The sequence below is a fragment of the Lupinus angustifolius genome, chromosome LG05 (genome assembly GCF_001865875.1).
Source record: "Lupinus angustifolius cultivar Tanjil chromosome LG05, LupAngTanjil_v1.0, whole genome shotgun sequence".
NCBI lineage: Eukaryota > Viridiplantae > Streptophyta > Magnoliopsida > Fabales > Fabaceae > Lupinus > Lupinus angustifolius.
In genome coordinates this window covers 24,445,720-24,460,029 of record NC_032013.1, presented here as the reverse complement: position 1 = coordinate 24,460,029, position 14,310 = coordinate 24,445,720, and the positions used below count along the sequence as shown (strand labels likewise).

The 14,310-nt window shown below is 36.6% G+C and overlaps 1 protein-coding gene across 2 annotated transcripts; it reads left to right on the top strand.

Moving 5' to 3' along the window:
• Positions 1,107-13,365, top strand: LOC109348326 (uncharacterized PKHD-type hydroxylase At1g22950-like). 2 transcript variants are annotated; one of them, XM_019588712.1, is made up of 9 exons: positions 1,107-1,562; positions 3,050-3,097; positions 3,340-3,516; positions 3,644-3,794; positions 3,936-4,022; positions 4,177-4,301; positions 5,504-5,622; positions 6,276-6,387; positions 13,022-13,365. In XM_019588712.1, exons 1-9 carry the CDS (start codon positions 1,263-1,265, stop codon positions 13,055-13,057), a joined length of 1,155 nt encoding a protein of 384 aa, XP_019444257.1. In that variant the 5' UTR covers positions 1,107-1,262; the 3' UTR covers positions 13,058-13,365. The 2 variants fall into 2 exon arrangements, with proteins under 2 accessions (XP_019444257.1, XP_019444258.1); XM_019588713.1 differs by having other exon boundaries at positions 1,454-1,562; positions 2,731-3,097.

Genomic DNA, 14,310 nt, shown 5'->3' with positions numbered 1-14,310 from the left:
TATATATATATATCGTTAATCTTATATAGGATGAAAAAATTAGAAGGTGAATGATACCTTCGACTAAAGAGAGGTCATTATATTCTTATATTCTACATAATGAATATAGACACATACAAACATGATGAGTGAGTAACCATGTGACGGATTTAGACCGGGTCATGTTTATCCTTTATCTAACCCTAAATATTAATTGAGTCTAATTTTTGTACGCGAATCTAGACTCGACGAGACCCAACTTAATAATCGAGTCAAACCAAGTGAACGGATAAGGTTAGGTCATGCTCACCATTTTGCAAGTTAATGAATTAGACTTGGTTGCTCAACTAGTCTAGTAAAGAAGTTTAAAATAAGAGTGTTGCATGATTTTTTTACTCTTTATCCTCCAAATAAATTATGATTAAAAGATTACTATAATCAAGCAATACCAAGCTTGAGATTAATTCATTTCCCTTTTGATTTTAGAAATGAAATTATATTAGCACCTATATTTGGTACAAACATCCCTTCCCAATGAAACATTCTTTTATAAGAATTAGACCTAGTGTAATATAATCATGTAACCTTAATGTAAGCTGCTAGTTATTTTCATATTGGGCCAAGATTCCATAAACATTATTACACTCATCTTTACATTTTCTTCTTAGTAAATCTCAAAACAAAATTCTAACGAGTCTTCTCAACTTACATGGTTACATATACTCTAAAAGTGAAAATTAACATGATGCATAAAAACTAAGTATATAATTTTGAATCAAAACCAATTAATGTAAAATCCTTTTAGAGTAAAAGTCAGTTTCAAAAAGTTCTGCTTTGAAAATAAATGAATAAGAGATATAAGATAAGCACAAATATGTGTAGGGTTTAAATTGGCGAAAAATCAATATTATTTATGTGTATGTAGAATATACTTTTGAGTATATATAACTCGAACTTCCGGCGAATGAACAACTATAGTTCAGAGAAGAACTGTTGACAAAAACTCGTTTGATCGTCGATCTCGCACAAACTCGATATCAACACTTACAAGTAAGACCTATAAATTAATACCTCAATTTTATTTTTTTGTTTTCAATTGTGTATATTTATAGTAAATCTAGCTGAACCACACTCCCAATAGTACTTGCAAAATGTAAAAACACCTTGAACAAAAAACCCTAGTTCCCAAATTGAAACCAATTTGGATTGAAAACCCTAATTTCCACTTGAATTCCCCTTAACGCTATGAGAAACGTTAATTCTTCCAATGCAGGGTCGGAAACATGTCATTCCTCCGCAGCTCCTCCGACCGCCGGAAATCGGCGTCAAAGGCGACCAGAAGCACCGTTCGCGGTGGCGGAAAATCTAAGATTGTCGTTAACCAGAGGCTGCAGCTGAACCCTGACAATAATCACCAACCGGAATCGTACGAGGACTTGAAATCTAATCATTTCGGCCCTTGGATTTTCCGTGAGCTCGAAAAGCATCTTCCATCGAACATGCTCAACGCTTCTCGCGATAAAAAGGTTAAGTATATGAGTGGAATCTTGGACGAGTATTTATCGCCTGCGGAACGTTTCAGGGTACGGTCAATTTTGCATTCTTGGATTCATGTCTTCGTTATTATTTGATGTATTTTGATGGGAAAAGCCTATTCATTTTTTTTTGTGAATTTTTTTCTTGGCGTGTTGTTTTGTTTGCTTGGAATGTGGAAGAAAATGAAACTAAATGATGGAGTTGGGAAAATTGTTGTTTTTATTTTGTCGTGGTGAGGTAAATTGTATACCTTGTGTCTCAAGTAACATTGTTGAAACTTAAATTGAAACCTTAGATTCTGGGTCAACCCTCTAGACTAGATTTCCGAACTTAAAGAGATTATAAGTTTATTTGGGGCATGTTTGGGTAAACATCTTAGTTAAGCACGTATTCACTAAAATTTGAATTAAGCTAAAAGAAGCTTGTTTTGCTTATGGAAATAAACTAAAAAAGAGTTTATAGGAAAATCAAGCTATTTTCATAATCTATTCTTAGAAGTTATTCCAAACACATTCTTTATGCACAAAAGTATGAAATAAACATTTGTTGAATGTGATAAAATATTGAGTTTTTGTATTAAAAACTTGATAGTCAATTCTTGGTTCAACTAGGGTGTGATTTGTTTATACCGGTCTAAAGTGCTGAACATGACTTCATTTATGAAACTGAACTATAATGGATTAAGTGTCAGATTCACTGTTAGATCAGTTGAATTGACTGTCCGGTTTGGTTTGGTTTTGATAATAGGTCTCAAGGACTAGGTAACTTAATTGCATAAATGGATGAGTGATCTTAGTTAGTGTAACAGCTGAGGTTTTCTTGGTCCAGGGGTTACTTTAAAAACACTTTCTTATTTGATTATGATAATTAAGTTGGTGAGTTGGACTAAATTTTTTTGAGAACGAATAGGAACTCTAACAATTTGTAGTACAGTTATTTCAGACTCTGTATTTTTCTCAGTCATAGGAAATTTTAGGGATTAAATATTTTGCGGCCATCCAGTAGCATTATGTGATTTGCTGAGTTTTATGGTGGTGGGTATTATCATCACCCCTTAGATATCAACTTTAGATCATATGGTTTATAACATGGTGGTATTTTTTGGTCTCTGTCTGGTTAAAGGGTTGTACATGGTATAAAAAAATTTCAACTTTTAAATACTGCCATGTTTCCAATTTCTGGTGTTGGGGATGATCTCAATATTTTAATTTTTAGGTACTCTTGGATGCTCGGAGACAAGGAAAGTAAAATTGTAAAAGTAGGTTGTTTGTATGGAATGTGGGAGGAGGAGCAACTCATGTTGAGAATGAGAAGTTTTAATAATAATTGGCCCTGCATTTGGATCTGCTTTAACTTCCTATTCATTATGCTATTAAAGAGTAAAATGAAAAACTTGCTTCATCATCATCATCATCATCATTATATTTACTGTTTTTATTAATATATGTTGTCATCATTATTATTCTATTATTATTGTTGGTGGTGTTGTTATTTTACCACATGCTTTTATGATTATTCCAATGTTATTTGGCAGGGCCAAAAGCAAAAGGAGTTCAGGCAGAAGATAATATCAAATTATCCGGTATGCAGTGTCCAATTTGTTAATTATTTGCCTATTCCTTGTCTGGTTTTGTAGAACCCAAGAATAGTTTCAGGAAAAACATGTCATTTCAGTAAATCCTTAAATCAAACATGTTTAGCAAACCATAATGTCTTGATTTATGCTTAAAATTTAGGTGTGCTGAAGTATAATGTCAATCTTCCCTAGATCTTCTTGCAGTTCTTTTTAGTTTGACTTACGAGTTTTCTGTGACAATTTTGCAGCCTCTGCATAAAGAGTTGTACACTATGCATCCTACAACGTTCTTTGTCCCAGAATTTCTGAGAGCAATTAATGATAACACAGAAGACAGCTTTAGACGAATAATGTCTGAGCCTGCTCCAGGCATTTTTGCATTTGAAATGCTTCAGCCACGCTTTTGCGAATTATTGATATCTGAGGTACTTCGTCATTTTAATCATCATTTGCGTAGGAGCCATATCTCAATCTTCTTTTAACTTAGAATCTGGAACTGGATGCCTATACATATATTTTGTATATTGTTGACGTATATTTGTGGCTTCCCAGTTTGACAATTTCGAGAGGTGGGTTCATGACCAAAAAGTTCGAGTTATGCGTCCCAATACAATGAATCATTATGGTGCTGTACTTGATGACTTCGGCTTTCAAACTATGCTTGCCAAGCTTATGGAAGACTTTATTTGTCCTTTGTCTAAAGGTGAATGAAGCTTTCAGGATTGACATTAGCTCATGGTTATTTGACCAACAATATGTTTATCCTACATGAGATTAGCCAGAACCTTCCAAGTTTTTTATTCTCTTAAGAAATATTTCCATCAATTAATTCTTCATTGTACAGTGTTCTATGCTGAAACTGGTGGAGCAAACCTTGATTCTCATCATGGGTTTATTGTCGAATATGGTAACAACAGAGATGTTGACTTGGGTATGATTTCTGCTTGATTAGAATTTCAGTATATTTGATGTGTATCTATCTTATATTGCAAGAGCAAGTTTGCCTATGTTCCCAATATTGAATGTGCCCTTTCATTTTACTATGTTATAAGCAATGAAGTCTAACAAATAATCTTAACTCATAGGTTTACATGTGGATGACTCGGAAGTAACCTTGAACGTTTGCTTGGGTACAAAGTTTTCTGGAGGAGACTTGTTTTTTCGTGGCATGCGATGTGAGAAGCATGTAAATACAGAAAGTCGTTCAGAGGTAAGACATGGAGTTGGAGTAATTTAAAGTAGATTAGAATTAGGAAGATTCCATGCTCAATACTTTTATTGTCGAGGAGGTATGCATTGTTGTACTCACAAGTTTGACTGTATATGATATGTGTATTGATGTGGATGGTAATCGTAGGTTTTTTGGTGACATCTATTATATTCAGTTGCCTTAGGTGTCCTTATTGATTTTTCTTGTTATGTAAGCCATTGTTTAATTGGCCACAAGATTTGAGCATGGAATGCATGAGATTTAACTACTTTATTAATTTGTTTTTTGAAATATTTAATTGCTTCTGTAGTTCTGTTAGAGATGTAATAAAGCCATTGTTGTGACTTCTCCTAACATCTGAAGTTTTTTGAGATAGTTGATTCATGACATGGTATCAGAGCCTTTATGACCAAGTGATCTAAAAATTGATCTTTGGCGCTGCCATTTTTCTAAATAAAAGTTGATTTCAACTCATTCATGTGCCTTAACTTGACAACTTGAACATTTTAGAGAGTTGGTTCGTGACCATTTTGTACAAACCTGTATCAGAATTTATGGAAGTCATAAAAAAATGCTCATTGTATTGTCCATACGCACTTAAATATTCTGCATTGTTGATTGTGATATTACAGCAACAACAACCAAGCCTTAACCCCACTAGGTGGAATTGTTAATTGTGATATTAACAAAATTTAATTTGTTAAAACAAAAGTTTTCGTATTTATGAACAGCTCTTAGCCAACATTCAACCCTTTTCTATGTAAGGAGCTGGGAACAGTGGTTCTTTCTGTTAATTTTTTTTATCATATTTGCATTAAGAACAATACTGGAACATTAAAGTTTTAGGACACTGGTTGAGCTTGACAGGGCTTGGTTTACTTAATAAACCAGGCTTTGTCAGTAACTGCAAAAAAACACATTGTATTCGTGAATCTTGATGTGAGTTTTACAAGGATGACTAAGATTCTAAGAATGAGAGTATCAGAAAGTGTTCTGTTTATATTTTATAGCCACAGCAGCACATGTTTGCTTTGACAGTGAACCGCAATGAGAAGTTATTAATTTTGGGTTCACATTGTTCAAATGAAGTTGTATAGTGCAGTCTGTTTACTAGTATAATTAAGGAGATTTAAGGACCATTGTGTTATTGCTATTTCTATAGGTCTTTGTGCACTTTTATTAATGGGGTTATTTGGAAGCAGGAGATATTTGATTATTCTCATTTCCCTGGACAAGCTGTGCTTCATCATGGTCGTCATCGCCATGGTGCCAGAGCTACAATTTCGGGTCATCGGGTGAACCTACTTCTGTGGTGCAGAAGGTGTTTTAACTTTTTGCTTGTTTCATTGCTACTTCTAGTTGTCCAAAATACAACGTATCATTTTATTTTCCCCTACACGAATGTTTGTATTGAGAAAGAAAAGGTGTGTTAATTAGTTTTAGGTTTTTAATTTCTGAAGCTACAGGGGAGGTTAGGTTATACTAAAAAAACTTGATGGGAGGGTTACTATTACCTACTCAATACTAAATATGATCTTAGAATCATATTCTTCATATACTTTAATGGCCTTGGCTCCCATTGATAGCCTTTTTTCCATGAAAACAAAACCACACTTGGTTCTAAGCTTAATGGCTGTATTCTTGTGTAGAACTACCAATTAAAGGGATAGCAACAAATAATGAAGTACAATTGTATAATTTTATCAACCTCTCCTTAGTTCTCTTATGAGAGTCTATTCTTGCCTTCTTTATTTTTTAGAGTATTTCTATATTCAATTTGTACGGGGATAGCAGCAGAAGTCTGTATTCTGATTCCGTAGATGTAGCAACCAGCGGAATGCTATTTGCTCCTTATCTTTCTACCTGAATATCTGCTTGAATTGATTAATTAATAATTTAATTTAAATTTATGCTCTTTATTCATTGTGTTTTCCTCGCCAAATTAAATATGAGTGTTGCATTATTTCTGTGCAGTTCTGTTTATAGAGAGATTAGAAAGTATCAAAAAGGTTTCTGTAGCTGGTGTGGTGAGTGCAAGCGTGAGAAGGAAGAAAGGATGCACACATTAATCGATAATACCAAACTGGTAAGTCATTATGTAATCTTCATTCTACATGCACATGCATTGCTTTCTAGGAAGATGACATGAGTGTTCTGTGTTGCATGAGCATATACTTGTCACTTGTCTTTCAACCCTGGATCAGTTTAGGCAGTGTCGGCCAATTTTTGCTACCTAGGGATATTGCTTTTATTGCATTACTTGAAGGACAGAGGAACTATGTACAAAAAATTGTTGAAAGATAAAGATTTAGTTAATTTAAGATAAACCCTGTTGGGGTAGCTTATAAAACCCATATTGATCCATTATTCCATTTATATAGCATGTCCTATCTTGTAGGATAAAGCTTGGTCGCTATTGTTGATGTATACCCTGTACCGAAAAACAAATATCGTGAAAGTAAATGTTTATTGTGGAAAAGAAAACTGGAAATTACATAAGAATTGATATTCATAAACAAAAACTGAATCTGTAACTTGGGAGAAGGAGTTCCACTGATGTTGAAGTTCAGTTTCTTAGAAGTCATGAAATTTGGACCTTGCAAACATTTTTTTGGCGAGAGGGAAACTTTTCCATTATAAATAGTAGTTTTATATGTGGAGTGGTAAATTGGCAATAGTACATCATCAGCAATCAATTATATAATATTCTAGTATTTTAATTGGAAAAAAATCTACATCATCCGAATACAACCTCATAATTACCTAACATAGAAAGTAGTTAATGTTTTTTTTATTGCATTTCCAAGACAATGGAACATTTGCTTTTATATTGAACACTTGCTTTATGTAGCATTAGGAGAATTTTTAGACAGATTTATTAGGAGGGTATTGCATCCCTCTTTTAATTGGTATGCACCATTGTAAGTATTTGATAATATTTTGGCAAATCAATGCCTATTATCTCTCTCTATATCTCTCTTCATATTTAAATGGTTTAGTGATAGGAATAGAAAGGTTAAGCCTATGATTAAAAATGTATATAAAAGAGGGAAGAGGAATGTTTGGCTAAATAAATAGCAAAACTCCTTCTTTACCCTTGGGTAGTTAATTCTGTTAGGAATTAAGGGCTATTAATAGAAGGTTGGTTGGGTAGTTAAGCAGTTAGAGAGATTGATCATTCTGATTTAGGAAAATCAGAGAGGGGGTTAGGATTCTGGAATCCTAGCATTGTTCTTAATCATCTTCTTCATTGTAACACTCTTCTTCTATCAATAATATTCATAGAACCCTTGCAGAATCATATTGATTCTGTGTTAGGGGCATTCTTTTTCCTATTCTCTTCTTAATTTCTAATTCTTAGATACCAGTGCTTAACACTGGTATCAGAGCACCTTTCTTGGTGCCTGAGGTGTGGAGCCCTAACGCCACCGCTGCTAAATCCAAGTTTATGGTGTCAATGAGAAGTATGGCCAAGGAGGGAGAAGAAGGAGTCCACGAACGTGATGATGCGAGAAAAGAAAGGGAAGAAATTCGACTAAGGTTGGAACTGAATGAAGCCAGAATGAACAAGACAAAGGAGTTGCTTGCCGCCATCGCTGAGAAATTAGGGATTTCAAGAAAGGGGGCTTCGAATGAGGAAACTAGTGAGAATGGTGAAGAAGTTGACAGTAGAAGGGACTTCCACGGGGTGGATCGTTGGCGCAAACTGGAAATACCAGTTTTTATGGGTGATGATGCATTTGGATGGGTGCAGAAATTGGAAAGGTATTTTGACCTCAGAACCCTAACAGAAACAGAGAAGATGCAAGCAACCTTGGTAGCTTTGGAAGGGAAAGCTCTAAGCTGGTTCCAATGGTGGGAAGGATGTAACCCATCACCTACTTGGGAGGGGTTCAAACTCGCAGTAGTACGAAGATTCCAACCTTCGATGGTTCAGAATCCTTTTGAGTTGCTATTGTCTCTAAAACAGGAAGGGAGTGTAGAATCTTATGTTGAAGAGTTTGAGAGGTATGCTGGAGCTTTGAGGGGGGTTAACCAAGAATTTGTACGAGGAGTGTTCCTTAATGGGCTCAAGGAAGAGGTAAGGGTAGAAGTTAGGTTGTATGAGTTGAAATCTCTGCCTGAGATAATTCAGAAAGCAATCCTTATTGAACAGAAGAATCATGTGGTGAGTAAAAGGCCCAATTCCAATTTTTCTAGGGCCCTAGGGTCTTTTCGAGGAAGTTCTTACAATAAAGTGGTCACTTTGGATCCTTCTTCTGCTAGCAGTAATAGGAGGGAAGGCTCTTCAGTGGGAAGTGGGGGAGGATTCCTCAAATTTAACCAAGAAGCAGAGAGTAATAAGGGGAAGGGGGAATTCAAGAGGCTCACCAATGTTGAGATGAGGGAAAAAGGGAGAAGGGATTATGCTTTAGGTGTGATGAGCCTTTCAATAGGGATCATGTGTGTAAGCATAAGCAATTAAGGACTCTCATTCTAGCTGATGGAGAAGAGGTGGAGGAAGGGACAGAAGAAGAAATAGAGAGTCTAAATTCTCTACAATTATCTCTATATTCCATGAAGGGGCTCACTTCTACCAAGTCCTGGAAAATAGAAGGAAGGATAGGAACCCATCCCATAATCATTTTGCTGGATTGTGGAGCCTCACACAATTTCATTTCCAAAAAATTGGTAGAGCAACTGCAGTTGAAGGTGGCTGCCACAAAAGCTTATGTGGTAGAAGTTGGTGATGGTCATCACATCAAGGGTATGGGTAAGTGTGCTGAACTGAAGATTGATGTGCAACAACTAGAGGTGGTTCAAGATTTTTATTTGTTTGGGTTGAAGGGTGTGGATATTGTGCTGGGTTTAGAGTGGTTGGGAAGTCTGGGGGAGGTTATGGCTGATTTTGGGAAGATGAAGCTTAGGGTGAAGGTAGGGGATTCTATCATTACCTTAAAGGGAGACCCTGCTCTGGCTAAAGCAGAGTTATCCTTGAAGGCATTCATGCAAGTCTTGATCAAAGAAGGAGAAGGGTTGTTGGTCCACTGTGATGCTACTCCCCAGAGGTCAGATTCAGAGATTCCTGGCCAAATCAGAGAGGTGTTACTGAGGTTTCCAGAGGTTTTCCAGGATCCTAAAGGCTTGCCTCCATGTAGGAGACAAGACCATGCTATTCATCTCAAGGAGGGGGCAGAGATACCTCACCTTAGGCCCTACAAGTGTCCTTATTACCAGAAAACTGAGGTGGAGAAGTTGGTGTCTGAAATGCTAGAGGCAGGGGTGATTAGGCCCAGTATTAGCCCTTACTCTAGTCCCATTATTCTGGTAAAGAAAAAGGATGGAGGATGGAGGTTTTGTGTGGACTACAGGGCACTCAATAAAATCACTATCCCTAACAAATTTCCTATCCCTGTAGTGGAAGAATTATTGGATGAGTTGGGTGGGGCAATGGTATTCTCCAAGCTGGATCTGAAATCAGGGTACCACCAAATAAGGATGAGGGAGGAAGATATAGCTAAGACAGCATTCAGAACCCATGAGGGTCACTATGAATTCCTGGTGATGCCCTTTGGATTAACCAATGCTCCCTCTACCTTCCAAGCCCTAATGAATGAGATTCTGAAACCCTATTTGAGGAAGTTCACCCTAGTTTTTTTTGATGATATATTAGTGTATAGCCAGGATTTGGCTACTCATTTTCAGCATCTACAGGCAGTGCTAGAATTATTAGTAGAGCATTCCCTAAAGGCCAATTGGAAGAAATGTAGTTTTGGGCAGCCTAGTATTGAGTATCTAGGGCATGTCATAACAGGGCAGGGGGTATCTGCAGATGAATCTAAGGTTGAGGCTATTAAATCTTGGCCAAGACCTACTAATGTGAAGGGTTTGAGGGGATTTTTGGGTCTCACAGGGTATTATAGAAGATTTGTGAAGGATTATGGTAAATTAGCCAAGCCCCTCACCAACTTGCTTAGGAAGGATTCCTTCCTCTCGTCAGAAGAAGCCTCTAATGCCTTTGAAGGCTTGAAATCTGCTATGATGAGTCTTCCTAGTCTTGCTGTTCCTGATTTCTCTAAAGGGTTTGTAGTTGAAACAGATGCTTCAAACCAAGGATTGGGTGCTGTATTGATGCAAGAGGGGAGGCCACTGGCCTTTTGGAGTCAAGGACTTTCCTTGAGGGCACAACAGAAGTCTGTCTATGAGAGGGAACTCATGGCTTTGGTACAAGCCATTCAGAAGTGGAGACATTATTTGATGGGCAGGCACTTCATCATCAAGACGGATCAAAAAAGCCTTAAGTTTCTCACTGATCAGAGGTTATTCTCTGAGGATCAATTCAAGTGGGCAGTAAAATTGATTGAGCTAGATTTTGAAATACAATATAAACCAGGAAGGGACAACTCAGTAGCTGATGCTTTATCTAGGCAGAAAATGTACTCTGCTTTGTCTATGGTTAACAATGATGATTTGGATTCTTGGACTGAGGGATTACAGAATGATGATAAGTGGAGGAAAGTGATGCAAGATCTAGTGATATCTCCCACCTCTCACCCTGGATTTGAATTGAAGAAGGGTACCTTGTATTACAAGGACAGGTTGGTAGTAGCTAAGGCCTCAAACAGAGTCCCCTATATTATAGCAGAATGCCATGAGACCCCTATGGGGGGACATTCAGGTTATTTCAAGACTTTTAAAAGGATTGCCAGCTTTTTGTTCTGGGAGGGAATGAAGACAGATATTAAAACATATGTGCAAGAATGTGAGGTTTGCCAGAGGAGTAAGTACTCTAACTTAGCTCCTGCTGGTTTGCTCCAACCTCTGCCAATTCCCCAACAAGTCTGGATGGATATATCCATGGACTTCATTGGAGGATTACCTAGAGTAAGGGGAAAGGATACCATCTATGTTGTTGTTGATAGGCTCACTAAATATGCTCACTTTGTTGCTTTGGGTCATCCCTACTCAGCCAAGGATGTGGCTTCAGTGTTTATGAAGGAGGTAGTAAGGCTTCATGGGTTTCCTAACACTAGTATCAGACAGGGACCCCCTGTTTCTAAGTCAATTCTGGAAAGAATTGTTCAAATTAGCTGGCACTCAATTGAAGATGAGTACATCCTACCATCCACAAACTGATGGTCAAACAGAGGTTACAAATAGGTGCTTGGAGACTTATCTCAGATGTTTTGTAGGCCCTAACCCTAGGCTATGGTTGGAATGGTTGCACTGGGCAGAGTTCTGGTTCAATTCTAATTACCACACCTCAGCTGGAATGACTCCTTTCAGGGCATTGTATGGAAGGGATCCCCCTTTGTTGATGAAAGCAGGGACTATACCTTCCAAAATAGAGGAAGTTAATCAATTGGTTGCTTAAAGAGATGGGATACTTGAAGAGTTGAAGGGAAATTTGGCCAAAGCTCAGAATCTCATGAAGCAACAAGCAGATAAGCATAGGAGAGATGTGGAGTTCCAAGAAGGGGATTGGATGTTTCTCAAGTTGCAGCCCTATAAAATGAGGTCTCTAGCTCTTAGACCTTATGCTAAGCTAGCTCCTAGGTACTATGGTCCCTTCCAGATAGAGAAAAGGGTTGGGGCAGTGGCCTATCAGTTGGCACTGCCTGCACAATCTCAGGTCCATCCAGTGTTTCATGTGTCATTGTTGAAGAAAGCACTCAAGCCTCACCAACAACCACAGTCCTTACCTCCCATGTTAAATGAGGAATGGGAACTAATTGTGGCTCCAGAAGATGTGTTGAATAGCAGAGAGGATAAACAGGGGAATGTGGAAATTTTGGTGAAATGGAAGGATCTCCCATCACATGAAAGCTCATGGGAATCAGCAGCCTCAATACAAGACAAATTCCCTGATTTCCCACTTGAGGACAAGCTGGTGGTTGAAGAAGGGGGTATTGATAGGAATAGAAAGGTTAAGCCTATGATTAAAAATGTATATAAAAGAGGGAAGAGGAATGTTTGGCTAAATAAATAGCAAAACTCCTTCTTTACCCTTGGGTAGTTAATTCTGTTAGGAATTAAGGGCTATTAATAGAAGGTTGGTTGGGTAGTTAAGCAGTTAGAGAGATTGATCATTCTGATTTAGGAAAATCAGAGAGGGGGTTAGGATTCTGGAATCCTAGCATTGTTCTTAATCATCTTCTTCATTGTAACAGTCTTCTTCTATCAATAATATTCATAGAACCCTTGCAGAATCATATTGATTCTGTGTTAGGGGCATTCTTTTTCCTATTCTCTTCTTAATTTCTAATTCTTAGATACCAGTGCTTAACATTTAGTGGTGTAAGGTCCCACTGGATCCTCAGGTAGATCAAAAGGTCAAATGTTCGATTCCTGGAAGTGACACTTGTTGGATGGACAGCCACACAACCCGAAAGGAAATAGTTCCTTAGTCATTAGATGAGAGAATGCCCTTAGTTATACCAAAAAATGGAAAGACACATGTCAAAATATTAGTGAATGGAAGTATAAACTTTTTATACTGGTACTCCAGAGAATGGAAGGAGTACTGTAGTACTTTAATTCTTCATAATAAACAATAATTCTAGGATTAAGCTTTCTTTTAATTGGCTTCTTTGCATTATACTCCAGAAAATAAGTAAATATATGTTTCCCAAGGTCACTTTCATGTACTCTGACTTTGGCTATTTCTTGTACCATATATCTAGAAATGTATTGCTACTATGTTTTTCAGAATATAACTATTGAGAATTTACGGTACACAGGACTTATCCATGAGGGAAGGTGAACCAACTATGTAATCTGTTTTGTTCAGTGGATCAATGGATGGTTTGTAAAATGATGCAGATGTAACTATTTAGTCCAAACAATGAATCTATGCTTCTTGATCCAGGTTCTAACATCTGGAATAGGATAATTTATAGAACTAGATTGGATTCCCCCACCCCTGAAAATTGTTATTATCTTATCTGTCTTTAATGTCTTTCAGATTGTATTTAGGTGTATGTATGCAAACTAAATGCCATGCACATGACCCCAATATCACTGTTAGCATGTATGCTTCAATTTATTTTTGGGGGAATTAACTCTTTTTAAAAGTAGATTTTGTTTATTGAGAAAAAAAATGTATGCACTACCGTGTAAGAGATTTTTATATTGTCACTTAATCATTCGTCATTCATATTTGATCATAATTAATTTTTAAATATAAATACTACAAATGAATGGTGAACGATGTATTGATTGTGTATAAATCTTTACACTAACAATGTATAGATATTACATTTTTGTTTAGAAGTTTTTTTAAAAACAAATGAACTAGTCCAATTTTCAGTTGGATGTCTTCCTCCTACCCCAATGAGATGGTACCCTTGTGCAGTGCACTCATTTTTTATTTTGACATCTAATTTCATTTTAATCTGCAACTTGTAGCTTTTTTCTTGGTGAGGTGACAATTAGGGAAACTTGCTAAACTCAAGTATCTTTACTCAAATGATCCTTGGTTAGGAGAAAATACTTTAGACAAAATCTCAATCTTGGGGTATTTGGTGAAGTGAGTGGTTGAATTGATTTTTGAAACTTGTCTGCATGTTAAATTTTCCATTTGGTGTCAAAATGTGAAAGCGCATATGATTAATGATAATTCTTTTGTTTACTCAAATTCACACTTCCCTAAGAAATGTATCTATTTTACTCAACTGATAAGGCCTAGACTTAACTAATTTAAAAGTCTGGTTTGGTATACAAGTAAGATGGAATCAGCAACATACTTATTTTGCATAATTAACATCATTGTTGTTAAGCAAGATGGAATCCTGTCTTCATTATCATGTGGCAAATGCAGTAATACTTTCTTTTATACTTTATATAGGCAGCAACACTAATCATTCATTCTTAGGACACCACAATAGGAAACAAATACACTAATAACAGATATCAGATCTGAGACATTATCATTATCATCACATTCATTCTAATGTTTTAATAAACAATTCACAGTTCCCACCCATGATTAGGGTCACAATATTATTGTTTTAGTAGATAAGAGAAAGTA